General features: G+C 46.4%; 2 protein-coding genes across 3 annotated transcripts; one reads left to right on the forward strand and one right to left on the reverse strand.

Moving 5' to 3' along the window:
- Nucleotides 1-302: 302 nt before the first annotated feature.
- Nucleotides 303-9,361, reverse strand: MRPS18B (mitochondrial ribosomal protein S18B). Its single transcript, XM_035030683.1, has 7 exons — nt 7,069-9,361; nt 5,809-5,917; nt 5,605-5,702; nt 5,408-5,476; nt 3,188-3,254; nt 1,665-1,724; nt 303-885 (listed from the first exon to the last, which is right to left on the reverse strand). The coding sequence occupies exons 1-7, from the start codon at nt 7,144-7,146 to the stop codon at nt 590-592; spliced, it is 777 nt and encodes a 258-aa protein (XP_034886574.1). The 5' UTR covers nt 7,147-9,361; the 3' UTR covers nt 303-589.
- On the forward strand, nt 8,378-24,993 carry PPP1R10 (protein phosphatase 1 regulatory subunit 10). Of its 2 annotated transcripts, XM_035030682.1 has the most exons (19): nt 8,378-8,533; nt 14,682-14,799; nt 15,479-15,565; nt 15,704-15,839; nt 16,379-16,430; nt 18,790-18,867; nt 19,007-19,180; nt 19,400-19,505; nt 19,605-19,717; nt 20,293-20,393; nt 20,638-20,785; nt 20,863-21,021; nt 21,118-21,364; nt 21,551-21,614; nt 21,746-21,940; nt 22,089-22,164; nt 22,388-22,501; nt 22,652-23,452; nt 23,729-24,993. In XM_035030682.1, the coding sequence occupies exons 2-19, from the start codon at nt 14,693-14,695 to the stop codon at nt 23,836-23,838; spliced, it is 2,868 nt and encodes a 955-aa protein (XP_034886573.1). In that variant the 5' UTR covers nt 8,378-8,533; nt 14,682-14,692; the 3' UTR covers nt 23,839-24,993. The 2 variants fall into 2 exon arrangements, with proteins under 2 accessions (XP_034886573.1, XP_034886572.1); XM_035030681.1 differs by lacking the exon at nt 8,378-8,533 and having other exon boundaries at nt 9,687-14,799.
- Nucleotides 24,994-26,896: the final 1,903 nt, after the last annotated feature.

The raw sequence follows: 26,896 nt of genomic DNA on the forward strand, positions 1-26,896 counted from the left end.
CCATAGCAACGCATTTTTCCTAGCCTAGTGTCCCATGCTCCAACCCTTTCAACTGCCCCTCCCCACACCCCCGTCCCAATCAGGAAATTGCTAGGTATGGTGGGGACGCTGCCACTGCGTTGGGCACAGGAGGCCAGAAAGGTGATCCTGACATAATGGCCCAACTGCTCATATCTGGTGGCTTCTGGTCCCAAGAATCACTGGCCAGTCTGGCTCAAGCATGACCCCTCCTCTCCCCACAGCAGCACCCATTCCCCAATTCCCCGATCCCTGACACAAATGGCATTAATCTTGAAACTCAGTCCAGAAACAGGAGATACAGCTTTATTGTGGGAAAGCCAAGTTAGGAGAAATCTGAAGCAAGTACAGAATGTTTAGCCTATCTACTATTTACAATATATAGGGTTTGGGGTTTCCCATACACATCTGTCCTGCCCTCCCCTAAGCCTCAGAAGCATTTATTCCCTTCAACAGCCATCATTACTTCTCTCTGGCCCTAGGCCTGCCATTGGCCACATACAGACACAACTCTTCAGAGTGAAATCCCATCATGTAATTCCTAGGCACTATCTCTTAATTCCTTCCCAGTCTACAGAGCACTCTGGGGCTTCTCCTGCTCAGTGGAGGCGGCTTCAGCTGGGGTTGTGAGCAGCACCTCAGGCATTGACTCAGGTGGGGGACCACTCTCTTCTCGGAGATGTCCCTGATAGAGCCGTCGAAGGCGGGACAGCTCTCTCTCTGGTGGCTGTTTCCAGCCATACCATGGATACCAGGGGTCACCTGAAACCAGGGTGGGGGCTGGTGGAGTAGCACTCACAGCTCCATGAGAGGTACTGAAGTCAAGGTCCCGAGGTTCAACCTGAGGAATGTGGTAACTGAGGAGACCTAGGGAATTAAAGAGAAAGTGAGGGAGGGAAGCAAGGAAGGGTAGTTTGGGTTAAGATAATATGTAAAATGACATATAAAGGGAGGGAGGAACCAGTCAGAACCACTGAATATATTTATCCATGTTCTACACTGCACAAAGGCAACTGGCCAAGGGGGTAATGTGGACTGACATACTTACTGCTGGGACTCTAGTCTGCCAAGCTGTGCAGCCCTGCCCTAGGGCTATAAAGCTGCATCTGCCCTAGCAGAAGCATACCTTTTTTTTTTTTTTTTAAGATTTTATTTATTTATTTGACAGAGAGAGAGAGACAGCGAGAGGGAACACAAGCAGGGGGAGTGGGAAAGAGAGAAGCAGGCTTCGCGCCGAGCAGGGAGCCTGATGCGGGGCTCGATCCCAGAACCCTGGGACCATGACCTGAGCTGAAGGCAGTCGCTTAACCAACTGAGCCACCCAGGCGCCCCGAAGCATACCTTTTTTAATTTCTGCAAAGGTGTCATGGAGCCCAGGGCCAGAAATTTATACAAAGATCTCCCATGATCTATCCCTGGCATTGGGACTGATAGTTATAAAAGGGAAGAAAAAGGACAGAGGATTAAGGCAACAGGGCAATGACAAGATAAGAGACTCAGGAGAGAGAAAAAGGGACAGTGGAGTACTGAAAGGAGATGTGGGTGCCACCTCCTCAGACACGAAGGAGTATTTATATCCACCCTCCAGCCCTAAATCACCTTCTTCATGGCTAAGAAAAATGCACCGGGCCCCTTCTCATGCTCACCATGATCTCTGGCTTTCTGGATGGCCTGGGTCAACTTCTTATGTTGCTTCATACAGACCCCTGTAGGGAGAAAAAGAAAACTCAGTGCTCATTCTAGAAAGCACAGTAAATAGAGTATACAACTGCTTCTATACGGTTATAAAGAGCTGAGTTTGGAAAACTTGCTCTACCTAATAACCCTAGTTCTCTTGACCCTTCGATTGGCCTCAGTTTCCCCATCTACCCAATGGGAAAAATCCCCCCTCTGAGAGCTGAGATTAAGATTTTAGGAGGGTCTAGGGGCACCTGGGTGGCTCAGTTGTTAAGCGTCTGCCTTCAGCTTGGGTCATGATCTCGAGGTCCTGGGATCGAGCCCCACATCGGGCTCCCTGGGGAGCCTGCTTCTCCCTCTCCTGCTCCCCTTGATTGTGATCCCCCTCTCGCTGTGTCTGTCAAATAAATAAAATCTTAAAAAAAAAAGACTTTAGGAGGGTCTAGCCACTACAGAAAAGCTATTTCATGGTAAAACCTCCAAGACAGAAAGCAGAAAACAATTCATAGGGCAAGTGTGGTTAATTAAAGGTTTGGGTTGAACAATCCATCGAGAAAGATTCAGTAAAGGAAGAAAGGGCTCCCGATCTGGAGAAGGTGATCTGAGAGAGTAGCAAAATAGTTCCTTTAGCTTTTTATAGCTTTACTATAAAGCATTTTTTTTTAAAGATTTTATTTTCAGAGAGAGCGCACAAGCAGGGGGAGCTGCAGAGAGAGAGGGAGAGCAGGCTCCCCACTGAGCAAGGAGCCTGACATGGGGCTCAATCCCAGGACCCTGGGATCATGATCTGAGCCGAAGGCAGACACTTAACCGCCTGAGCCACCCAGGCATCTCGACTATAAAGCACTTCTTTAAAACTCCCTGACAAACCAAACTCCATTGATCATGCTGCCATCCCCAAAATGGGGGATTCAGATTATTCTTTGCAAATTTATCTTGCTTTAGAGCAGGAGTTGGCAAAATTTTTCTGTGCAGGGCCACATAAATTTTAGGATCTGCAAGTCCTACAGTCTCTGTCTCAGCTACTCAACTCTGCCATTGTAGCCTGGAAGCAGTTACACACAATATGAAAATAAGTGGACATGGCGGTGTGCCAGATTTGTCCTGTGGCCTTCATTAAGGAATAGATGTAATCTTGAATTGTTAGGATTATAACTCCAAATCTGGAAGATCTAATTGGATTGTCGATGGCAAAAAGAACTTACAGGACAGTCAATTTGCTAGAAAGCCTTTTGCAAAAGCAAAGAGACCCTACAGAAAGGAAATAATTACCACCACTTCTAACAGCTACATTTAGATAACTTACATTGGTACTGGCTTGTACCTTTTGTCCACGTGTGAATATATCCATTAAGGCAAGATTTCCAAAAAAAGTTCATTCACACTTTTTATGCCTTACAGAACAGCCACCAGATAACTGCTGTATCACTGAATAAATGAGGAGTGCTCCAAGGAAAAGCTATTCTGGTGGTGACAAGGACGACAGACTAACCTGTATATGGAGCATGGAAGATGACACCTGTATGGGCGCAGACAAACTGTTCCAAGAGCTTCACGTTCTGTGGAGGAAAGTGGTGGGGAAATATAAGAGAGGGCAGGGAGAGCAGCAAGACCTTGAGAACCTAGAAGTGCACAATCCCTTCACGTGTGCACGGACGCCCTTAACTCCTCTGTGTCTCTCCAGGTGCTACCCTCCTTCATGTCCCAGTTTTAGCTCCATCAATTTGCTGAATACATTCTTGAAAACTCCAGCAAACATTTCCCCTTTCTTGGTCTTGCAACCATTTCACATGCATACCCTACATTCTGTCACTGAGACTCACATAGAACCCTCTTCTACAGGGATTAGGTTCTAAAATCAGCCCTTTGTGCAAAAAATTGGTGGCAATCCCTGAAATCACCTAAAAAATATAGTACGTGTTTATAATGTGCACGTATAAATATGAACGTACATGATAGCATGCTTTATGTAACATATATATTACTAACATCAGTTTTAGAGGTCTAATTATGTAGAATGACTATCAGCCAGCAGGTTAATCACAAGAGATAACATCCATTGAAAAAAGTAGATGCACTTGTGGAGTGAAAGAGCAAGCAGAATCATCTGCACTATTCAATTTATAATCTTTCTTCCTTGGTCATGTGATTGATTCTAAACTGTATACAACTGGTTACATTCTATTTTTTTCTTTTTTTTTTTTAAAGATTTTATTTATTCATAAGAGACAGAGAGAGAGAGAGGCAGAGGGAGAAGCAGGCTCCCCGCTGAGCAGGGAGCCCGATGCAGGACTCGATCCCAGGACCCCGGGCTCATGACCTGAGCCAAAGGCAGACACTTAACCATCTGAGCCACCCAGGCGCCCCATTCTATTTTTTTCTTAAAGATTTATTTATTTGAGAGAGAGTATGTGTATGTGTGAGTAGGGGGAGGGGCAGAGGGAGAAGGAGAGAATCTCAAGCAGACTCCCCGCTGAGCATGGAGCCTGATGAGGGGCTCACTCTCACAACCCTGAGATCATGACCTAAGACGAAATCAAGGGTCGGACATTCAACGGACTGAGCCACCCAGGTGCCTGTTCTATTTTTATAACCAATCATACACAGTTGAAATGGAGAAGTTATCTATCTATGGGACTCTTGTACAGTGGTGTCAGAAGGGACCTGAGAGCAGTCAGACACCCCAATCTGCTGACTGATATATGAATTCCTTCCAACTCCCCTGATGACCAATCATTCAGCTTCTGCTCCAATACCTTTACTGCAAGCTCAGAAGAGCATTTTTCCCATTACTATTTTTACATGCTTTTTGAACTCTTCAAGGAGCAAGTCCTGTCCGTCCTTGCAATAAACGGTTTTTGAAAAATAAACTCTGTATCTGGCTTCATGTATCTGCCCTCCAGCCTTAAATCTTGGCATGCTACCAAACATCAACATGACAAAAATTTAAAAACAACAACAACAACGACAACAACAAAACCTTAGGGGTGCCTGGTGGCTCAATCTGTTAGCGTCTGCCTCCGGTTCGGGTCATGATTCTGGGGTTCTGGGATCAAGCCCCACATTGGGCTCCCTGCTTGTCAGGGAGTCTGCTTCTCCCTCTCCCTCTGCTCCTCTCCCGCTCATGCACTCTCTCCCTCACTCTCTCAAAAAAAAAAAAAAAAACCTCAGAAAAAAACTAACCCAATCTACTTGCCAATAATTGCAAATGGATATAAATGAACCTTTGGATATTGCTCTCCCATTAGAAATAGAGGGGCGCCTGGGTGGCTCAGTTGGTTAAGCGACTGCCTTCAGCTCAGGTCATGATCCCAGGGTTCTGGGATCGAGCCCCACATCGGGCTCCCGGCTCTGCGGGAAGCCTGCTTTTCCCTCTCCCTCTCCCCCTGCTTGTGTTCCTGCTCTCGCTGTCTCTGTCTCTGTCAAATAAATAAATAAAATCTTTAAAAAAAAAAAAAAGGAAATAGACATTTTTCTGGCCTCGCAATTTAGACTGTAAACTTCATAGGTAAGAAATGAAGATTTAGTATGAGCCACAGTAGAGGACAAAAGGCTGCAAAGAGGAATGTTTTTATACTACTAGAAAGTCAATGCAAAATGGACTGTAGGGGTGCTAAACTAATTTATGAAGAAGAGTGGGGCACCCATGGTAATCTCTTTAGCACTACAAAGATGCTCCAAATCCTTACCCTGGAAAAAAGACTGTCCTTACCCTAAAGTCAACATGCAGCTTGTGATCCCGGCAGATGGGGCAGGGATTCCCAGCAACTTTATCTCTACGCTGTGGAGAGAAAAAACTAGTAGGTGAAGAATGTTCAAAGTCCTGTGAGAAAAAGTGCTACCGCTACTGTCACTATGGTGTCCAGCCCCACTCCACATTCCAGCCATGTACCACCTTCAGAAACTCACAATACATGTCTTTCGAGTCCGCTGTGGGGGTATTCCACCTTTGTGGTTTCTACGGTAGTCAGCCCAGACGGGGCGAGAGCCATAACGGTTCTGGTATTCTGAAATGAAAGACCACACAAGTTATTCCTGGTGGGGATGGTAGAAGTGTCTCTGTCCATTTATTTCAGACTCCACATGATCCTCCCCTTTCCCATTCAGAGGTACCTTCTGAGTCCAGATATTTCCAGGGTTCATTCTTATAAGGGGTTATGGGAACTGGGGACAAAGAATCTTCCTCAGGGGGGCCTTTGGTGCAAAGGCTCTGGAGGGGAACCTATAAAGGCAAAAAATGAGAAAAGGAGTTCAAGGAAAGGACCTGATAGTTTCACTGCCCACATGTTAGAGACAAGAACATGCCCATTGTATTAATGGAATATAGCAGGAATATATACAGAAAGTAGCATTTTTCTTAGGGTAAAACTTAGATCAACAACCACTCTTCCTGTCTCTGAGTGGATCCTGAAGGAGAAGCTAATGTGAGAGGGTAACTAGGATAGATGACTGGGAAGCAGTCTTATTTGAGAAGACACACATGATGTGTTGGTGCTTTTGAAGATGTACTAAGAAAAGGAAGAAGAAAGGAAAAGGGAGGGTGTCTAGCTTCTTGGAAGGAAGATGTCTGGTGGGGAGAGGATGCATGACAGGTGAGTCTCCAAGCCAATCCAACCCTGAATCACTGAATTGCCCAGCCTTACAAAAGTTGAAGGTCAACATTCCACAGGTCAGAACAAACTTGAGTCCTAACGCTAGCTTTAAAGCTAGCAGGGCTGTTATTAACTCTGTAGTGACCCCTGTCACCACTGTTAGGGAGTGACAGCTGTGAAAGCTTTCCTATCTCACCGTGCCCACCCCAAGAACCTATCCTGCCCTACCAAGAACCTCCAGTGTGGTGAGTACATGAGGCTGGAGGGAAACCTCAATCTAAAGGACTAAGTTAAGGTTTCATGTATGCGCTGATTAAAAAAACAAACAAAACTAATCTAGTGAGAAAAAGAGAGCTAAGAAACTGGTCCCCAGGTCGTGAGAACATATCCTGGCTTTACCGGGAGATATCTCAGCAGGTAGAAGTTAGTGTCCCTCAACTCAAGGACACTCCAGGGCATCACACATTTAGACATTATATGCATACTTAAGAGCTGGTTGTGTACGACCAAGAGGCCCAATCCTTCCCCTAATTTTTTAGCCGAGTTGGTAGCTTGGAAAAGGATATCTAACTCTTTTCCCTTGGCCGGGGATTAAAAATCCGCGCAGTATTGAGGAGGGTGAGGGGAAGGTAAAGGGTGGTAGAAGCAGTGTTGCCTAGACAGCCAAGGCATAATAAGCACTTGGGAAAGTCTCCGCTCCTGGATTCCCAGCAATGGAGCGATGACCTAAAAAAAGTATAACTAAGTGGCGGTTGTACAAAAATGTGCTCCAAGGAGTTACCTGAACTCCGTAGGCACCTCTGAAGGGCGAAAAGCTAGGAAGGCGCCTCCGCAATGAACGCAATACGGAGGCCGCCATCTTGACGTACGCCCAAGGCAGGAAAGGCCGGAAAGGCAATTGCGCATGCTCCAAGAAACTGGCTAGGGTAGGGCCAAGGGCGAGCCCGCAGTGCGGGAGGCGGCCGCGCACTTGCGTCAGTACGGAAGCGTAAAGGGGGGGCTGTGGGGAGAGGCCAATTTCAACTGCGTCACAATCGAATTCGGCCTCAAAATTGCGTTTTTCTCGAACCAGTCACTACGACTTCTAGATCTCATACTTAATGCTTGCGTTTTAAGCAATTTTGAAGGAGATTTCTACCGACATCTTCTCAATGCGCATGCGCCGGCCCGGTTCTACCAACCAGGGTGAGAAGTGTTCTCGAGGACGGAAGTGGTGGAAGCAGAGGAAAGGGAGGTGCTGGGCTCTTCGGTCACGCGCTTGTGGGGGAGGCCAGGAAGGAGGCGGAAGAAGGTACTGGGGGGAAGGGGCTGAGCGAAGGTGAAGGAAGGATAGCCAATCAGCTAGCGAGTTGTCTTTCGGGTTGGCCAATGAATTCACGCCTCGCGCACAATGTCTCGCGACAAGGGCGTTTCACTAGCATGTTTGGGCGCGTTGGGCGGCGTCTGGGTATAAAAGACTCCGCCCGAGCAGGCAGCCGCCATTCTGGGGTTCGTTTAGAGGTAAGTTTGGGTGTTTTGTCGGTTGGAGGGTAAAGTTTTGTTAAGATCGTTGGACTGGGGCAGGGGTTAGGCATGAGTTCTGTTAAGGACCATGGCTTATAGAAGGCGGCTGTGTTCGGGATGGGTCATGGAGGTGTTCGGAGACAACAAATATGGTACTTAGGGTGTTTAAAGCAACCCGTATTGATTACATCTTTCTCCCTTGTGTTCCTTTTATCCCAGGTTTGAATTTTCTCGGAGAAAGACAGGCCGGCCACGAGGAAAAAAAAGAAACAAGCCGCAGCACCATCTAAGCCCTTGAAAGGATCCTGAGGGGGGAAAGGGAAAACAGCAGCCACCAGCCCAACCACTTGTGTCTTCTGCCCCTTCCCACCTATCTTGCCCACCCCACCAGCCCACGCTGCATGGGACTTGAAATCTGTGGCCGAAGGACCGTCACCACATAACTTCAAAAATAATCAACCACCCACCCATCCCAAACCCACCCAAATTCACTCATCCAGCGTTTACTTTTTTGAATCCACTCAGAACTTTTTTTCTACGACCCCCCCTCCCTAAATGGAGTTGGGTGGGGGGAAAATGAATGCTGAGTTGGCCTTCATTTTTTTAAGAGACTTTTTGATCCAATGAGGCCCCCCAAATAATTGAGTTTTGGGTCCTGGTTGGTTGTTTTATTTTTTTTCTCCAAAATTTTAACCCCCTCCCCCCCTGAGCCCGAGGTGCTGACGTCGCAAAAAAATTGGATAGTAAGTGTCGAATTTTCCAAAACCAGCCTTGCAACAAGAAATCAACGTTTCCCGTTGTGAAACCAAAAATAATGAGAGGAAGAAATGAGCCAATAGAACAAAATAGAGAACTGGAGAAGGACCAAGCCGGTCACTTAATCTCCATTAAAAAAGGGCCTTTGGTCTTAAACAGTCTTGTTCTCTCTCCCCTACCACCTACCTTCCTGCCCTGCTGCAGGAAAGGAAAGGGTGGAGGGAGGGCCAGCAAGTGAGGATTTTGATGGTTAACCCTTCGTAATCCAGCCAATTTCCAGACTGCCAAAGCCATAAGTGTTTGCTTTTTATAAGGAGGAATGGTTAACTTCCTCTTGTTAGCAGTCTTCAAAAGGGTTAATGAGCTCACATACAAAAGATGGTGGATCTTGTGGCCCAGAAGTCCCACTTCTTTGTGTGTGAGACAAGCAGGGCGCCTTTCAATTTGCCAGATTAATAAGCAATCTGTACATAAAGATTGCAGGGTAAGGAGATGGGCAGAGAAATAATAGCTGGCTATGACTTTTTAAATGATTGTTAAATCCTCTCAATTTTAATGTAATTTGCTTGGGGTATATTTGTGTGGTTAAAATAGGTGGCAATCTAGGAATAAAGATTGCAAGACACTTAATTCAGTACAAAATATAATCTTAGTGCCAGTACATACAAGATAATGGGGAGGTAATGTTTTGTAATTGTTGCAGGTTGCATAGGTTATTTAAGAGCAAAAATGATTAACATTTTAACTTGATACGTTTTGGTGGGTGGTAATACAGTCTAATAGGGGGTGGAAAGGTTGGGAAATGTGGAATTCAGGAGTAATTTTAAAAGCCATTTAGTGCAATTGAATGCTAGCTTTCTAAAAGATTTGTGTCGTTAAAAGGAATTTTTTTCTTCCCTGCTTCAATATGGCGACTTTTCCTTGTCCTTTTGTCTTCCAAGCGGCGTTGCAGGTTGTGTCTTGGCCCATTTTTCTCCTGTCCTCCCACCTCAACCCTATTTGTTGAGAGGGGTCCAAATCCTCCCCCCTTTCCCTTTATAGGGAGGATGGGGGTGGTCGATGGTAGCAGGTTGAACCTCAATTGCAAATTCAATTCCTCCCCGCAGAAAGTTGTTCTTTTAAATATTTTAATTGGTTTTATTTTCACAACTCTCTTACTCAAATTAGGTCAAAGACCATTCAGGATGGGTGCTGGTTTGGGGTATTTTACTGAAAAAGGGTGTTTTTTTGCTTTAACTAGCTGCCGGCAGTGCCGGGATAGCTTTTTTGAGTTTTCCTCTTCTCCATTACAAAATGGCGTCGTCCCTGCTTCTTTGTTGTTTTTTTCTCCCTCTTTTGCCATCCCGAGCTTAGGGCCGCCCTAGAAACTTGGTCAAGGGGGAGGAGCAGCATGGAAAGGTGATGTAATCAGCTTTCTTCCTCTCCACCCTCTTGAAACTCCACCCCTGAGCAGATGCTTTCTGGACTCCTGTGCACGCTGCTGCTAGACAGGAAAAGACCTTTTCTTTAGAATATCTTTTATAATCTTAAGAGGAAAAAGCTTATAGGAATTAGGTCTTGAAGTTGTCCATCTCCTGGGCAGCTCTAGTTTTTATATTTAACAATCAGAGCCTGTTGCTTTTATTTTCACCTTCCTTCACTCATCACAACTGCTTGGAAATTTTCCCCGCTTCAGTTGCCAGGGGTGGAAAACCAGTCAAACCAACTATACTTTAAGACTGGGAGCCTTCTGGTGGTGTGTGTGTGTGAGCTGTGTGTATGTAGATCTGTGTGGTGGGGGATAGTGGGGGAAGGAGGACTTGTGAAAGTGACTTGAATAGACAAATGGGGCCTAATGACACAACTGTGCCATTGCTGCTCAGGAACTAGTCCTTGGGCCTGCATTTGGTCGCTTTGTATAATGAGACTGGGGGAGGGTGGGTACTTCAGGACTTCCTTTTAAATCACCCTTATTCCCACCTCTGGGTTTGGGGATAAACTCTTTGTGTTCAGTGCTGTGTCACGTTCTCCAGTTGCGTAGCTCCTCTACATTGGTACTAGGATGAGAAGTGAATAGGAAAGGAGGCGGCAGTTGTAAACTCAAGGCAGGGGGATGCGAGCTACGGTGTCTGGTAAGCAAAACCTTTCTGGTATTACATTTCACAACCTTCATTTCTTTTTTCCAAAGAGCCACCTTTTTTGAATTTCTTTTTCCTTCCCTTTAGAAAGAAATTCCTTAAAAACATTAATGGGAGAATAATGTCTTCATTTTTTAACTCGTGCAGTGCTTTTGCAATGGGTGCATGTTCAAGCCATGCCCAATCTGAGGGTGGTATTGGGTGTCCTGTCCCTTCTCTATCTTCCTCCAACTTTTTCAAAGTCAAATCTTTGTCAGACTCTCCATATACTTTTCATTTTTTAAAGTCCTGATTTGAAGTGTGGAGGTTCTAGGCAGAATTGGAAAGCCATTTTGTACAGCTGTCTTCGGTGACTTGGTGAGACTTCAGGGCTAATTTTCTGCTGGGTATGGATTCTCAAATTAGTACTTAAACTTCTGGATTGGGTGGGAGGGACTCTTCCACATGTCTATTGACCGCAAGTTTTTTATCTTTTAAGCAGTTTGCCCTGTGCTTCTGCAGCATACCTTCCTTGGGAGCTGAATATTCCACCCATTGGGGTTCCTGATCTCTAGTGAACAGGGGATTAATAAGATCTTCCTTAACATGGGAGATGGGGAAACAAGGTCTTCTAGGGAAACCACATCCATCCAGAGCACCTCGGAGAACCTGATCCTTATAGTTTGTGGCCAGTTATATTCTGGGATCTTTCGCTGGGGCTTGGGGGGGGGGGGTGATTGTACATTCTCACTGAGAGTCAGATAAGGTTTTGGGGAGATCACTGTACCAGGTTTTCAAAGTGAGTTTGAGGGGTAGGGGCTTACTCCTTAGGAGAGGTAAGACCTCGTGCATCACCTGAGAGACCTAATTCAGTCCACTGAGTCATATTAGGACATAACCTCAAACACCTAAGAAAAGGAAGGGGAATGTCAGGGGTCAGGTACAAAGCATTTTCATTTCCTGAAGTGCTAAGGCTTCTAAGTTAAGGTAAATTCAGACTCCTTTCTCCTTTGTTACAAGAGTGTTAATGATTGTTTTTAAAAGGGCTCCAATTTGCATAGGGATTTTGTCCTGAACCAATTAAGTTCTTTTTTCTTGGTGATAGGTATGGAGTAACTTTGACCAAGCTAGATATTTTTCACCCTGTTAATTTAATAACCCTCAAGTAAAACTCCTTTGGGAGGCAGGAGTTGGTGTCACTTAAGAACTTTGAAGTTTCTCTCTGGTAAGGAATGTAGAACATTCCCCAGGGCCTTGTGTGTGTCAGCAGTGCTCATCTCTACAAAATCCTCCATGAGAAGGAACGCACAGTGTAGGACGAGGTGGAGATAAGGCTGGGGGGTTCCCCTCCCCCCCACCCCTTCTGTATGTTCTATCTTCAAGGAAATTAAAAGCAAACATACCATGCCCTAGATTATTTTTGCTTCCAGAAAGCTTCCTTAAGCGTTCTTTCCAGGCTCCAGATAGGACTAGGTAATGTTGACACTTGGTTACTGCCCCTCCTTCCCTGGTCAACTCTGCCTTTTCCACTGTAGGCCTGTGCCAGGAATTTGGGCTCTTCATCCCTTTCCACTTGAGTGCCTTGTAGCTTCTTTCAAAATGTACTGACTGCAAAGTAAGGAAATTTGGTTGTAAGACACTTGGAGTCCTTAATTTTAAATGAGTCAACTAATTTGCCTTTAGGAAAGCCATGAAAAAACCCATTTACATTTTGTCTCGATTGGTACTTGTGAGACGAAACTTAGTTCTATTAATTGTATTTCCAAAATATAAATTATAGGAAAAATATTAGTGGGGAATGAATATTTAACATTTCTGCTTTGTCTTCTAGCTTCCCCTGACTATTCTTGCTTGTGAATGGGAATGAAAAAGTTGTCCCTGGGTCCCATTCCTAGCAGAGGGCACTGGACAGAATTTAGCTTTGTACTCATTGGTCTCTTTCTGGGGATGGTTATTCCCTCTTCTTTCCCACCCTCTTACGTGAAGAGGAACATCTGAGCTCAGGTGACACTTGAGTTTCTGAAGGAAGTAGGGGTAGCAGTCCTTTTGGCTCAGCTCGTACTTGGATATGCAAAAGGTAGTTCTCCAAGGTGATGTATATCTACTCTGGGTTTGAATCAGTTGGGTCAGCAGTATTTGGCCTGGTGGGGGCGGTGGTGCTGGTTTGAAGTGATGTTAATTTAATTTTTGTCACATTGTGTATATTGTGGTTGCTGATGATATGTATTACTTTGGACTCACTCACTGCTTTTCCAGTCTCCGATAGATGGGAAGTCTGTTTTATCCCTTTGTTTTATCTCTGTATGTATCTCTTGGTATAGTGTCTATATTATATCCCTGTATGGTGTCTTACTACATGGGAGGAATGCCTTTCTCTCCGTGTCTGTCTTTGTAAGAATCACCGCACTTCAGTGGATTTGGCCCATGGGCTTCTAATCTTATCCAGTATTCTACTTCAGTATTTCTCCTCTGACCGCAGGTTCTCCCTGTCCCTGTGGAGGTCCCACAGCAGGTGCAATAGCACACTTAACCCAGAGTTGCCCACCTCAGCGTTTTTTACCTCCTCTCCGTATTCAGCCCACAGAGCTCAAGCACCAGCCTCTTCCCTGCTTCTGCTGCTGCTTCCCTAGGTGGTTAGGGCCTGTCTATTTAGAAATTTATTGGCCTTTTTGTTGGGAGGACTAAAAGGTTGAGATTGTTATGCTTGTTTTTCTTTTTTGATTTGTCTGAGAACAAATAGAACAAATTTTTGTTGTTTTATAAGAAACTTGTTCTCTTTACTGCACAAAACACAGCTTGTAAAACACTGATTTTCCCACCCTTCTGCTGGGATCATGTCTGTTATCTGTACTATAAGCAGAAGGCAAGAAATTGTTTTCTTCTTGCCTCCTTTCTACCCAGCATTAACCTTACATTCCAAACGCAAATATTACTGAGGTAGCTTTCTTTTTCAGTTCTCAGAAGCCTGTGTTTAGAGGCATAAAAATCCCAGTCAGAGCCACATTGATTCTAAATTACCTTGGGTTTTGGCCTAGAAATTGCTTCACACTTTATCCTATAACAGCAGTTTAGCTTTTAATGAGCTCCTTTTCTAACCTGGTCTAAAGTAGCTACTTAAAATTTAATGGCGTTTTTCCAGCTTCCAGTTTTATTCCATTTTTTTTGGCTCCGTGGTTTCTAATTTCAGGCCTTTCTTTTGGGGATCTTGGATGGTAGTGTGATTTTGGAGAGGAGTAGTAATCAAATGCACATCTTTGCTTTTGAAATTACAAAGCAGTCTTAACTTTAAAACAATAAAAATTTGTGCAGTATTTGGTTAATGAGTGACAGTTCTGTTCACGGCTTAGGAGTACCTGCTTGATTTTCTTTATATCCATTTGTTTCCATTTCTGGGAGCTACCCACAACTCTCTTGAGGGAAAGATTATGTTTTCAAGTTTTTATCACTTACCACTTTAGCTGATTGTCTCCTGGTGCAAACAGAGCATATTCTGCTTGAGGTGACTGTGACTGTTAATAGACTAAGATAAAAAGTAACTGACTAATCTTAGAAGACATTTATTTAGCCCAAGTGTCCAAGATTGTCCCAGTTCTTATCAAGCTATAGGCTTTTTTTTTTTCAAGCTTATTTATCAGCAGCTAAGAAGAAATAGGACCTAACAATAAGCAGAAATACCTTGGAATGTTGAGTGTTTTGTTATGGGAACTCGACTCAGCCCTAACAATTTAGTGAAGTTCAGCTATCTAGAAAGGATGTAACTGGGAGAGAGAGAGAAAGGTGTGCTGCCCAGTCCTCCAGTCTAATTGTCTTCCCATTGAGTCCTGTATTAACACCGTGCTTAACTTGCCAGGGCTTTTTTTCCTCTGTGGTAGTGATGGTTGATTTTTTCTTACCTAGAAAATGGTGAGTGTAGTTGAATATAGATTGAAAAATTAGTCACAAAATTTTGTCAACTGTAGAAATGGAATTTATTAGAGGGTATAGTGGGACTGTCGTTGACACCCATTTATTCTGTGGGTTTATTTTGTCCTTGTCTTAGAAACCTCGATCATGGGTTCGGGTCCCATAGATCCCAAAGAGCTTCTCAAGGGCCTGGATAGCTTCCTTAACCGAGATGGGGAAGTCAAGACGGTGGATGGGATTTCCAAGATCTTCAGGTGAGTCTGCTTATCTTTGGATTCACTGTGAGCAGAGGATACTGTATGTTGTAATACCACTATAAGTAAGACTGACAAGAATGAGTGTTTTTGGAGGGGAAAGAGTCAGTGGAATAAGATTGGTATCCAATAATTTTAGATAGGAAAAGGTGATCCCTTGGTTCCTCGCGATAATGGAATCGGGGTTTGGATATCCACAGTCTCGAGGAAGTCACGCTTTGGAAGGAAGGGAGCAGGGGAGCCAGGTGACAGAATTCTTGGTTCTGTTTTGGATCACATTCCATATACCCAAACTGCTGTCTTCCTTCAGGGATCCTCCAGTTTCCCAGGGGAAGGCAAAAGACTAAGCCAGTCCTGAACAGACTACCAATGGATGGCTGTTAGTGCTAGGATACTTCATTGGGAAGCAGAATCAAGTGTGGCCTGTGGGTTAGGGAAGCAGTGATGCTCACCTCCCCAGATCACAGACTTCAGTGTCTCCTCAGTTGTCTTCCATCTTCTCATAGGATTCCATTTCACTCTGGATCCATCCCATCCCCCGAGAGGCTTGTGTGACCTTCCCACTCTGTGGCAAAGTCCCAAGTCATCAGGGATTTTTAGGCACTCCCACAGATCAGAGATGGTTCTGCTGAAAGAAGAGCCTCTTGCTCCATTTTTAACCTTAATTTCTCTCCTACAGCCTGATGAAGGAAGCACGAAAGATGGTGAGTCGATGCACTTACTTGAACATTCTCCTGCAGACCCAGTCACCAGAAATATTGGTCAAGTAAGTGGGGATCTGGGTGGCTGGGCTGGGAAGATGTACTTAGAAGGTGGGTGAGGGGAGGCATGGGGGACTAGGAGTATGGGACATGGCGCTCCAAAACCCAGGAAGGGCATTACAGATTCTCCTACCTGTCTGCAGGTTTATTGATGTTGGTGGCTACAAGCTGCTTAACAGTTGGCTGACCTATTCAAAGACAACCAACAACATTCCCCTCTTGCAGCAAATTCTGCTGACCCTGCAGCACCTCCCGCTCACTGTGGACCATCTCAAGCAGGTACCTTACGTCTCTACAACACTAGTGCTTCCTTTTTGCTTTAGCCTAATAGATAAAATACACGGACTCTGATGTGGTTGCATTCTTGGGCCTGTGCAGGAGAGTGGTAGAAAAAACAGGAACTTAGTATCAGAAGACTTGGTTTATGTACATTAATAGGTGTGTGGTTAGGGCAGTTCAGGTATTTGAGCCTCAGTTTTCTTGTCTATCGTTGGGAATGATTGTACCTATCTACACTGGTGGTTTTAAGGATTAAGATTGTGCCTACAAAGGTTTTGTAAATGGTAAAGTACTACAGTAGTGGTGGTCGCAGTTAGGGACTATTAAGAAGTTGTGGGCAGGGCACCCAGCTGGCTCAGTTGGTGGAGTGTGCGACTCTTGATCTTGGGATTGTGGGTTTGAGCCCCACGCTTGGGTGTAGAGACGGCTTAAAAATAAAGTGTCACAAAAAAGAAACTGTGCATGAATTTGTGCAGTTCTTAGCTCCGAGACGACTCATTTTCCTCCTTGTACTTAACCTTTCTCCCCATCTCTCATAGAACAACACAGCCAAACTGGTGAAGCAGCTGAGCAAGTCAAGTGAGGATGAAGGTAGGGGCCAGTCCTTCCTCATGACTGCCTCTTCGTTATTTTCATGTCTCACTCCCATCCTTGAACTGCCCTGTCACTCCTTCTTACTTCACTTTTACTTTCCTTTTTTAAAAATTGAGCCTCTCTAACCTGTCACCCTTTCCTGTTCTCAATTCCGAATGGGATTTGTCCATTTCTCTACTACTGAATGTAAGACAAGATCCCATACTTCAACAAGAAGCTGATTCTTAATATCTCTTGGTGTAAAAGGTATACACTTAAAATTCTTTGGAGAAAAATAGTGTCATCCAAGAGAGTGTCCTCATCATTTCCTTTTGTTTTTCTGAATAAATACAGCATATTCTGGGACCCTCAGTATGTGTTTTCCTAACAATAGACATATAGTTGTACCAATAAACACCTTCCTTTAGGACATAGGCAGAAAGAATCCTGACTGCTGGAGTAGATCATAGCTTTGGTAGCAACAGAGTTTTTCTTTTTCTTAAGACAAGGGTATTGGAGCCCTTGGCAAGGGCCATACAGTTCTGGCTTAAAGACAGGGCCTGGCTCCAGAAAGTCACAGCCTTTTCTTTAGTGAAGAAAAGGGTTTATACCCAGGGCACAAACCACTAGTGAAGACACTGGCGTGCCACAGGTGAGCAGTATTCTAGCGGAGCTAATCCCCTGATCAGAATATAGGCTTACTCTTTTGTCTAAAGGGAATGGTGTGCTAGGTCCTTTTGGAAAGAGGCTTTGGCAGTTTGGTGTGGAAGGAGCATGTAGGCCTGGGTAAGCCTATTTGAAGTTCCTTTAGCTGTAGGAGAAAACACTGGGAATATTTACCAAGATAAAGGGTTTAATTCATAGTGTTTAAGTGAAAAACATTCTCTAGCTTTCTGTTCTTTTAGTTGTATTCATTCTTGGTTTTAGGTCCTTTTAGATACTGAGCAACTGTATTTGTGACATTACAGAGTATCTTGAATAATAATTTGTAATGTAACACGTATTACAGAATGTCCTATTAAATCATTGCTCATCTCTTGTTTCTTTATTGTCGGGTATAGTGTTCCTTGTTTTCCAGTTAGCTCAATTGTGCTGCCACCTTTGAATATAGGTTTAATTGTTCTGTACTTCTTTGAATACTGAAAGTTGTACATTCCTTATAGACCTTAAAGTCTCAATAGACCATAGTATCAATTGGTCCAAAAAGGTTTAGGATATCGGGGCGCCTGGGTGGCTCATTCGTTAAGCGTCTGCCTTCGGCTTAGGTCATGATCCCAGGGTCCTGGGATCGAGCCCCGCGTCAGACTCCCTGCTCCACGGGAAGCCTGCTTCTCCCTCTCCCGCTCCCCCTGCTTGTGTTCCCTCTCACGCTCTCTCTCTCTCTCTGTCAATTAAATAAATAAAATCTTAAAAAAAAAAAAAAAAAGGTTTAGGATATCCCTGTATTGGGGATGCACTGGAGTTTATGTTGCCTTAAGTATAGAAATTGGTAGTTGTGTATTTGAAAAGTTGTGGTTTAATGTTTTCAACAATATCATTATTAAATGAGTCTATAAGTGGAAATGTTGGCAAGAGGATGGATGCCTTAAGCTGTAAAGGTTTTTGTTCTTTTCTATATATTTGGAAACCCATTTTATCCTTTATCTTTAAATTCTCTACCCATCTTTTTTCTTCAAATAAACAAAGCCTTCCCCATCCCTGAAGTGGTCTGCTTTAAGCTCTTCGCCTTTGCTACACTTAATTGTTGTTTTTTTTTTAAGCCATTATCACTAGTAGCATTCTAGGAAGAAAAATGGCTTAGGAAATCTTCTGTAAAATGGATCTAAAAAAAAAAAAAAGATGGATCTAAATCTGCCTCCTTGAAACTTGGTTTGCCTTTAGGACAACATAGAGTGATACTGTTCTTAGCTTTTCAGGTACTTGAACCTTGCCTGCCTTTTTCCTGATTTTAGTTCGGCACTGGCTTCATTCTGCAGCTTCCTAGCTTTCTGACTCTGATCTTTATGCTGCTGTCTGTCTGTGAAGGAGGAATAAGAATCTTCAAGTTATAACAGCCACATGAGATCTATGTAAAAAACTGATGTCGGTTTCTTTTAATTTATTAACACTGATGTTTTTATAATGTACTATGTATGTAATTAATGTCGTGTGTCCCCCCCCCCCCCCCGGTTGGATTGGAATGGAAGACTGCTGTGTGATTCATTGTTCCATTTTGAAGAGTTTGGTTTGTGAGCCTATGTCATGTTCTTAAAACTCTTGGTTACATTTTCTGTTACATAGATTTTCACAGTATATCTTTAAACATCTCTATTTTCTGTTATTGGAAGAATAGTGTTTTTAGCTACTTAGGCATTCCCCCTTATACTCTCACCTGCAGAGCTCCGGAAATTGGCTTCAGTCCTTGTCAGTGACTGGATGGCTGTCATCCGCTCCCAGAGCAGTACCCAGCCTGCTGGTAAGCTCCTTAGTCTTTTATCCCTCGTATTTATTTCGTTCCCACTGGGACATGGCCTTCAAGTGTCTTTAGCCTGCTTCACCTCTGACAGTCTTTCTCTTTAAGTAAAATCCTTTTCTACTTTGTTTTTTCATAACAGAGAAAGATAAGAAAAAACGTAAAGAAGAGGGGAAGAGTCGAACCACCCCTCCTGAGCGACCCTTGACTGAGGTGAAGGCTGAGACCCGGGCTGAGGAGGCCCCAGAGAAGAAGAAAGAGAAGCCGAAGTCTCTCCGAACGACGGCACCCAGTCACGCCAAATTCCGTTCCACTGGTAGGGCTGTTGGCTGGTCTTGGGAGGGTCTGTGGGCAGATGTACACCTAGGACCTTGTAGTAGAATAGCTGATTTATGATAGGGCACACATATGGAAGAGGGAGGATTGGTGGGTGAAACTTGGGCTAGATGAAGATTTAGGGTTGGACCAGGGAGGAAGAGTTAAGAGAGTGGGAGTGGGAGTGAGTTCAACCCCAACAGCATGTTTCTTCCCACAGGGCTAGAGCTGGAGACCCCATCTTTGGTGCCTGTGAAGAAGAATGCCAGTGCCGTGGTAGTTTCTGACAAGTACAATCTTAAACCCATCCCCCTCAAGCGTCAGAGGTATGGACCACCACCTGGGTTTCTGCATGGGTTAGGTCTGTGGACATGAGGGAGAAAGAAGGGGTGAGTCAGAGATGTTGATGGTTCCTCTTCTGACAGCACCACAGTTGCTCCAGGAGATGCTGCACCTCCTGCAGAGAAGAAATACAAGCCACTGAACACCACACCGAATGCCACCAAAGAGATCAAAGTGAAGATCATCCCACCACAGCGTGAGTCTAAAGTGGAGGAATGCACTTTGGGAGCAAACTCTTCATGGGAATGAATGTTGGGGGGTGGTAGGGGATGGATTCTTGGTGTCTTAATTAACTTTTGCACCTCTGGAGCTCCCCTTTCGTAGGATTACTTAAAAGTAACTATAGAGATGAGGTATGGAGGTGTGCTATTCAGTGACTGATTTAGGGGTACTCCCAGCTTTGGGATATTCTGTCCTGTCCACGGGGGCTGGCTTCTTCAGTTACCTGAGCTCCAATTCATACTCAGAGCCTCGAGTTGCCTGCCTTTAAAAGAAAGGGCACCTGGCTGGCTCAGTTGGAGGAGCGTGCAACTCTTTTTATCCAGGTCGGGAGTTCAAGACCCACACTGTTTGTAGAGATTACTTAAAAACAAAAGAATAACAAGAATTCCTTGTGTGAATCCAGCATACGCTTCCTGGTCACCTTGAACTTACTATGTCCTCAGTTGGGGCAGGGTCTCCATTGGCCCACTTCCTGCCCAGACTTTGTCTAGAGGAATAGGATTGTGAAAGAGGTCTGATGATTCCCTTTTATGCTTTTTCCTTTTATAGCAATGGAGGGCCTGGGCTTTCTGGATGCGCTCAATTCAGCCCCTGTTCCAGGCATCAAAATTAAGAAGAAGAAGAAGGTGCTGTCACCTACAGCTGCCAAGGTTTGAGCCCTGGGCTGTAGGTGTCACTTGACAGGGTGTCAAAAGTCAAGTAGAAGGAAGGGCTCAGCAGCTAGGAGTGGTTGGGGAGGACAACCACTGGGGTGGGGATGGGTCGGCAGTATGAGAGGCAGAGTCTTCCTTTATAAGAACTCATGGGGGATCCTGTCTAGGACCTTGGACTAATTGCCTTACCTTAACCTTGGCTTTCATGTCCGCTCATTAACTTCTTTTTCTTTCACAATAGCCAAGCCCATTTGAAGGGAAAACGAGCACAGAACCAAGCACAGCCAAACCTTCTTCCCCAGAACCAGCACCTCTTTGTGAGGCTATGGACACAGACCGCCCAGGCACCCCAGTTCCCCCTGTTGAAGTCCCAGAGCTCATGGATACAGGTAAGTCTAGAAATTGGTTCAGGTTTGGGGGTTTTCTAAAAGGAAGGACCTGGGTCTGAAACCTCTCCTGCTTACAGCCTCTTTGGAGCCAGGAGCACTGGATGCAAAGCCAGTAGAGAGTCCTGGAGATCCCAGCCAGCTGACCCGGAAAGGCAGGAAGAGGAAGACTGTGACGTGGCCTGAGGAGGGCAAACTGAGAGAATATTTCTATTTTGAACTGGATGAAACTGAACGAGGTTAGCGTTCAAGATTCTTGTGTAGAAAGTGGGTATAGAGAGTTTAAAAAGGACTGGGTTGTGTTTACTTTTTCTCTTTTTTCTCCTTGCCAATAGTAAATGTGAATAAGATCAAGGACTTTGGTGAGGCAGCTAAGCGAGAGATACTGTCAGACCGACATGCATTTGAGACGGCCCGGCGTCTGAGCCATGACAACATGGAGGAGAAGGTGCCCTGGGTATGCCCGCGGCCCCTGGTTCTGCCCTCACCCCTTGTCACCCCTGGAAGCAACAGCCAGGAGCGATATATCCAGGCTGAACGGGAGAAAGGAATCCTTCAGGAGCTCTTCCTGAACAAGGAAAGGTGAGCAAAACACGGTTCCCACCCTGGGCGGCATGAACCAAGTTCGTGTTAAGTGCTTGGGCCCCTGAGGGGAACATGCCCTGGGTAATTAAGATGCAGGTGGAGGCTAGGAGGGAATGTGAGGGCTTGAATAAATAATTGGACTGTCATTCTTTTTTTTCCCATCACCTGTGGCATTCCTAATAGTCCTCATGAACCTGATCCTGAGCCCTATGAACCTGTCCCCCCGAAGCTCATCCCCCTAGATGAGGTGAGCACACGCTATGTGGTGGTGGAGATTGTGACCGATTTTAATGTGTCTTTCAACATTTCATTTCCATTTCAAATGGAATGTCTCTTCATTCTTTCAAGTTAGTCCTGATCGTTCTCCTGTTCTTGCAGGAGTGTTCCATGGATGAGACCCCGTATATTGAGACCCTGGAGCCTGGAGGAGCTGGTGGCTCACCTGATGGGGCAGGCGGCTCCAAGTTGCCTCCCGTCCTGGCCAATCTCATGGGAAGCATGGGTGCTGGGAAGAGCCCCCAGGGTCCTGGAGGAGGAGGCATCAATGTGCAAGAGATCCTCACCTCCATCATGGTATGAGCCCGCCTTCCTCTTTGCCACTGTCTCTGGAATCTGCCTCTCTTTTTACCCCAGTACTCGTCTTCTCACTTACCTCCTCATCTGGCTCTCTTCTTTGCCTTGCATTTTATTGACCTTGCTCTTTAATCATCTTGCCTCACAGGGTAGCCCAAATAGTCATCCTTCAGAGGAACTGCTCAAGCAACCAGACTATTCAGACAAGATTAAGCAGATGCTCGGTAATCACCAGGGCCAGCCCTGGGGCCTGGGGGAGGAAGCCTACTGTGGAGTTGGGGGTGAGTGGGAAGCCAGGGGTATTGCCGCTGGGTGGGAGGGCAAGACTGGACAGAGCATTGCTCTGCCAAGTTGGTCTGAGAGGGCCAGAGAGGCACACCTAAGTAGGAAGTCATGCCTCTTCTAGAATCCTCTTGCTCTACTTTTTTTTTTTTTTTTTTTAAATAGTGCCACATGGACTCTTAGGCCCTGGTCCAATAGCCAATGGTTTCCCACCAGGAGGCCCTGGGGGCCCCAAGGCCATGCAACACTTCCCCCCTGGGCCTGGGGGACCTATGCCAGGTAGGTGGTGAGAGGTTGGAATGGGTTTACCTGCTTAATTTTGGCCTGGTAATCGTGTAGGATTGACCCAAAGGTGGGAGGTGGTTTAGGCTGGGAGGGGCCGTCCCTGAGTGTAACAGGTAGCTGATAATGTCTCTCTTTCCCTCACAGGTCCTCACGGAGGCCCTGGTGGGCCAGTGGGTCCACGTCTCTTGGGTCCCCCACCCCCTCCACGAGGGGGTGATCCCTTCTGGGATGGCCCAGGTGACCCCATGCGGGGTGGCCCAATGCGGGGGGGTCCAGGACCAGGTCCTGGACCATACCACAGAGGCCGTGGTGGCCGAGGAGGAAATGAACCGCCGCCGCCGCCTCCCTTCCGGGGGGCCAGAGGAGGTCGCTCTGGAGGAGGACCCCCAAATGGACGAGGGGGCCCTGGTGGGGGCATGGTTGGAGGTGGTGGGCATCGTCCTCATGAAGGCCCTGGTGGGGGCATGAGCAGCAGCAGTGGACACCGCCCCCACGAAGGCCCTGGCAGTGGCATGGGTGGTGGGCACCGCCCCCACGAAGGCCCAGGCGGTAGCATGGGTGGAGGTGGGGGACATCGTCCCCATGAAGGCCCTGGTGGTGGCATGGGCAGTGGCAGTGGCCATCGCCCCCACGAAGGCCCTGGCAGTGGCATGGGTGGAGGCAGTGGACATCGCCCCCATGAAGGTCCTGGTGGAGGAATGGGTGCTGGAGGTGGACATCGCCCCCATGAAGGCCCTGGTGGGAGCATGGGTGGAAGTGGTGGACATCGCCCCCATGAAGGTCCTGGACATGGGGGGCCCCATGGCCACCGGCCTCATGATGTCCCTGGTCACCGAGGCCATGACCATCGAGGGCCACCACCTCATGAGCACCGTGGCCATGATGGCCCTGGCCACGGAGGAGGGGGCCACCGAGGGCACGATGGAGGCCACAGCCATGGAGGAGGTGAGAATGGTTCCTGCTCGGTACTACATGGCTTTTGGTGTCCCCTGCAAGTTTTGGGGGAGCATCACTACCCTGGGTGTGCTAGGCCAGACATGAAATCACCCTGTTTTCAGTATGCCTGGCAGTTGCTACCCTTGGCCCTTTCCTCAAATCCGTAGGATTCCATGTCTCCCTGAAAGATAGTTTTCAGGATGCTATGGACGGGGTGGGGATGGCGTGCGAGGGTGGCATTGACCTCTTGGCCGTGTTCTAACGACTCCGCCATCATTCCCACAGATATGTCAAACCGCCCTGTTTGCCGACATTTCATGATGAAGGGCAACTGCCGCTACGAGAACAACTGTGCCTTCTACCACCCGGGGGTCAATGGGCCCCCCCTGCCCTAGGGACCGCCTCCTCTGCCCCACCCACACACACCCCTGTGGACTGCAGCCTCGCTCCTTCCGCCCTGTTATGGCTTCTGTGAGGCCCATGTTCCCCTGTCCCCAGCTGAGGAGGAGCCGGCCCCCTCAGTTCCCACCTGCTTGGGTTGCTGGGGGTTTTCTGATCACTGGTGCGCATTGATGTACATACTTTCCTCCAGTCTGAGGAGGAGAGAGACTGGATACGTTCTGTACCCTGGACTGCTGAAGAGAAGACCCAGTTGGCTTCATTTTTTTGAGGAGATTTGCCCTATAACCCCAAGCCCCTTTCCAGTATTACCCTTTATGCCTGAGAACCTAAAGCTGGTTATCCTGGAGAACACCTCTACTCTCCTGTTGTGGGTCCTCCACATGCACACAGAACTGACACGGGATCAGCTGCACTTATGAAATCATCCCAGCCAAGTTCATTCTTCTCATGGGGTGGGGAGATGGTAAAAGGGGTATTAGATACCCCACTGCACTGAGAGGGCTCAATCAGGCTGGATTTGAGTTCTGGAATACATCCTCCCCACTTCTGCCCTGGCACAGGCTTTCCATTGAGTCCCTTCTCAAGTACAACTTTGCAACCTTCTGTGAACACCCAGGTCTGCATCATGGGTCTGCTAGGTTCAGTGATGGTCAATTCACGTCCACATCCAGTGGAAGTTTTAGCTGGCATGGGTGAGGCTGGGGGTGGTGGCCCGCCCTTGCCTGCAGCTCATTCTGGAAACTTTGTAAAAACACTTCAGTGAGACCAGCTTTCCATCAACTTGCCCGCATTCTGGGCCTGACAGTCACACTACACGCACTGCCTTCAGGAGTTGGCGCGGCGCGCTCTGCCCCCAGCTGGAACCTCGTTGGTGCGAGGCCTCCAGCTCCCTTGCCGTCAGCCACCTCCGGGTCCCACCAGGTGCCTTCCTGGGTGGGTGCCGCAAGCTGACGTGCCCTTCCCCAGCCCTCTCCTTCCCAGGTCTCGGCATCAGTTTGTTTTCTATGAAAACAGTGGATTGGTTGGCTTTTGTGCAGGGTCTTGGGTTAGAGCCACGATGGATTTGAGGGATGAGTATTTTTTTTCTTTTGGTTTTGTATATTTTGTACATTAATAATAAACAGTGGAAAGAGAAGCAGCTTATTTAACCCCTAGTGTGTTTGGGCTCTTTGTTTAAAAAAACAAAAACCCAGCCATTGTCTGCTGCCTTAAGTACATTAGTACAACCCTCCGTGGAATCCGTTATTCAGTCCCTTTGAGGAGCTAACATTTGTTTTGCTGTGAGGTCAGTGTGGGTATTAAGTGAAATACTGGTGAAGGAATACTTCGAACATAAAAGACCACAGGTACAGAGTAAATCCCATGGGTGAACATTCTTTGAGCAAGCCTTGGGACCTAGGGAAATAGCTTTTCACAGATCACTGGAGCTGCCTGCCAATGGTGTGGGTGGACATTCGTTCCACCTCCAGTTGAACCTACCATCCCTGTGGAGTTGCCTAGGAAAGGAATTTAAGTGAGGGTGGGTGGAAGGAGCACGGAGAGTGGAAGGAGGAAAACCCCCCCCAGAGCAGTTTCTGGGGGAAGAAAAAAAACTGGTGGCTCCTTTTAAGAGCAGTTTCAGTGGACAAAGAGAGAAGCACAGAACAGCGTAGGCTGCTCTTGCCCCAGAAAGTGGCTCTGCGGAGGAGACCTCACTAGGCCTACTGCCTGATGGTGTTGGGTTCATAAGGACAGGTGTTGTGTTGATGGAGTAAGGTCTGAGAGACAGGTTTTGGAGATCAGAACATGGACAGGATTAACTTCAAATAGGAATTTCTGCTATTCTTGAAACTAGAAATTAGAAGGATAGTGCATTTTGGGGAGGAGGGAGGGGGGCTATGGGGGCATGGGTTAAGAGGAGTGGTCTTCAGGGGTTTCTGGCTGGCCCAGTCAGTAAAGCATGTGACTCGATCTCTAGGTCGAAGTTTTGAGCCCCACGTTGGGTATAGAGATTAAAAAACAAAACACTACAAACAGCTCATTTTGGGGAACTTGGCAGGCTCAGTAGTGTATGTGAGACTCTGGATCTTGGGGTCACGAGTTGGAGCCCCATGTTGGGCATGGAGATTACTTAAAATAGAACACAAGTTTCTCGGCTGCTGTTTCCAGGATTGGCCACAGGAGGGCAATAACCAAAATTTCACAGGCCTCCTTTACATTCAGCAAGGCCAATGGAGCTATCTTTATCTTCCCTTTGCCCGGCCCGCCCAGACTATGCTCAGTCCTATAGCGGCTCTGCACTCAGGACCTGAGCAGAGCACCTAACGTAAGGGCCAAACTAAGAGGTAAAATATGAAGCAGTGCTGCCTGGCTGGCTCTGTTAGGGGAAGGTGCAACTCTGGAGCTTGGGGTTGTGAGCGGGAGCCCCACGATGGGGGTAGAGATTAAGTTTTTTTTTTTTTTTTTAAATAGGCAGTACCCATCTCAAGTGGAAAAAGTGAACAAACATGTCACGACCTAGTGGGTCATTCTCTGACTTGTGTTTCTATCTCTGGCATCAGGCCACAAGAACCTTTAAAGAGAACTCAAAGTTTTTTCTATTTTAATTTAAAAATGAGTTCAGCCATTTTGCTTTCAAATTCTCCATGAAAATCCAAAGTAACCTGTTAAAAGAGTTTTTTTTTGTTTTTGGACAAGGCTGATCATCTACATTTCAGCCACTGACCCATTTCCACACCTTCAACAAGTCCCCACAGGCACTTCTCTCCGTTGCAGCTGGTCTGTTCTTTCTGCTCCCATCCCCCCCCCAAATACCCTTCCCGCTGTAAACATTCTGTCAATCCCTCCCCAGGCACACCAGTTCCATCTCCAATTCTGGATAATCATTGTTCTAATTCTCCCATTCCTACTCTTGGGCAGTAAACCTAATGTTGCAAAAACACGAAATCCTACCATCTTGGCTCAGTACAAATTGCTAGCACCAACTCAACACTTAGTGCTGCTCGTCTGGCACCAAAACTCCTGAGTGAGCCCCATTCAATGTGAGCACCATTTCCCCTTCACCTGAAAATA

The sequence above is a fragment of the Mirounga leonina genome, unplaced genomic scaffold (genome assembly GCF_011800145.1).
Source record: "Mirounga leonina isolate KUSES-001 unplaced genomic scaffold, KU_Mleo_1.0 Mir_366, whole genome shotgun sequence".
NCBI lineage: Eukaryota > Metazoa > Chordata > Mammalia > Carnivora > Phocidae > Mirounga > Mirounga leonina.

Bases quoted from the DNA above. Each gene is read 5' to 3' on its own strand.
- MRPS18B (XM_035030683.1), bottom strand. From the start codon at position 7,146: ATGGCGGCCTCCGTATTGCGTTCATTGCGGAGGCGCCTTCCTAGCTTT. The intron at 5,918-7,068 runs GTAACTCCTTGG...TTGCCTTTATAG, and splicing joins GAGGTGCCTACGGAGTTCAG to GTTCCCCTCCAGAGCCTTTG. The intron at 3,255-5,407 runs GTAAGGACAGTC...TTTCCTCCACAG, and splicing joins AGCTGCATGTTGACTTTAGG to AACGTGAAGCTCTTGGAACA.
- PPP1R10 (XM_035030682.1), top strand. From the start codon at position 14,693: ATGGGTTCGGGTCCCATAGATCCCAAAGAGCTTCTCAAGGGCCTGGAT. The intron at 19,506-19,604 runs GTATGGACCACC...CTCTTCTGACAG, and splicing joins ATCCCCCTCAAGCGTCAGAG to CACCACAGTTGCTCCAGGAG. The intron at 22,165-22,387 runs GTAATCACCAGG...TTTTTTAAATAG, and splicing joins CAAGATTAAGCAGATGCTCG to TGCCACATGGACTCTTAGGC.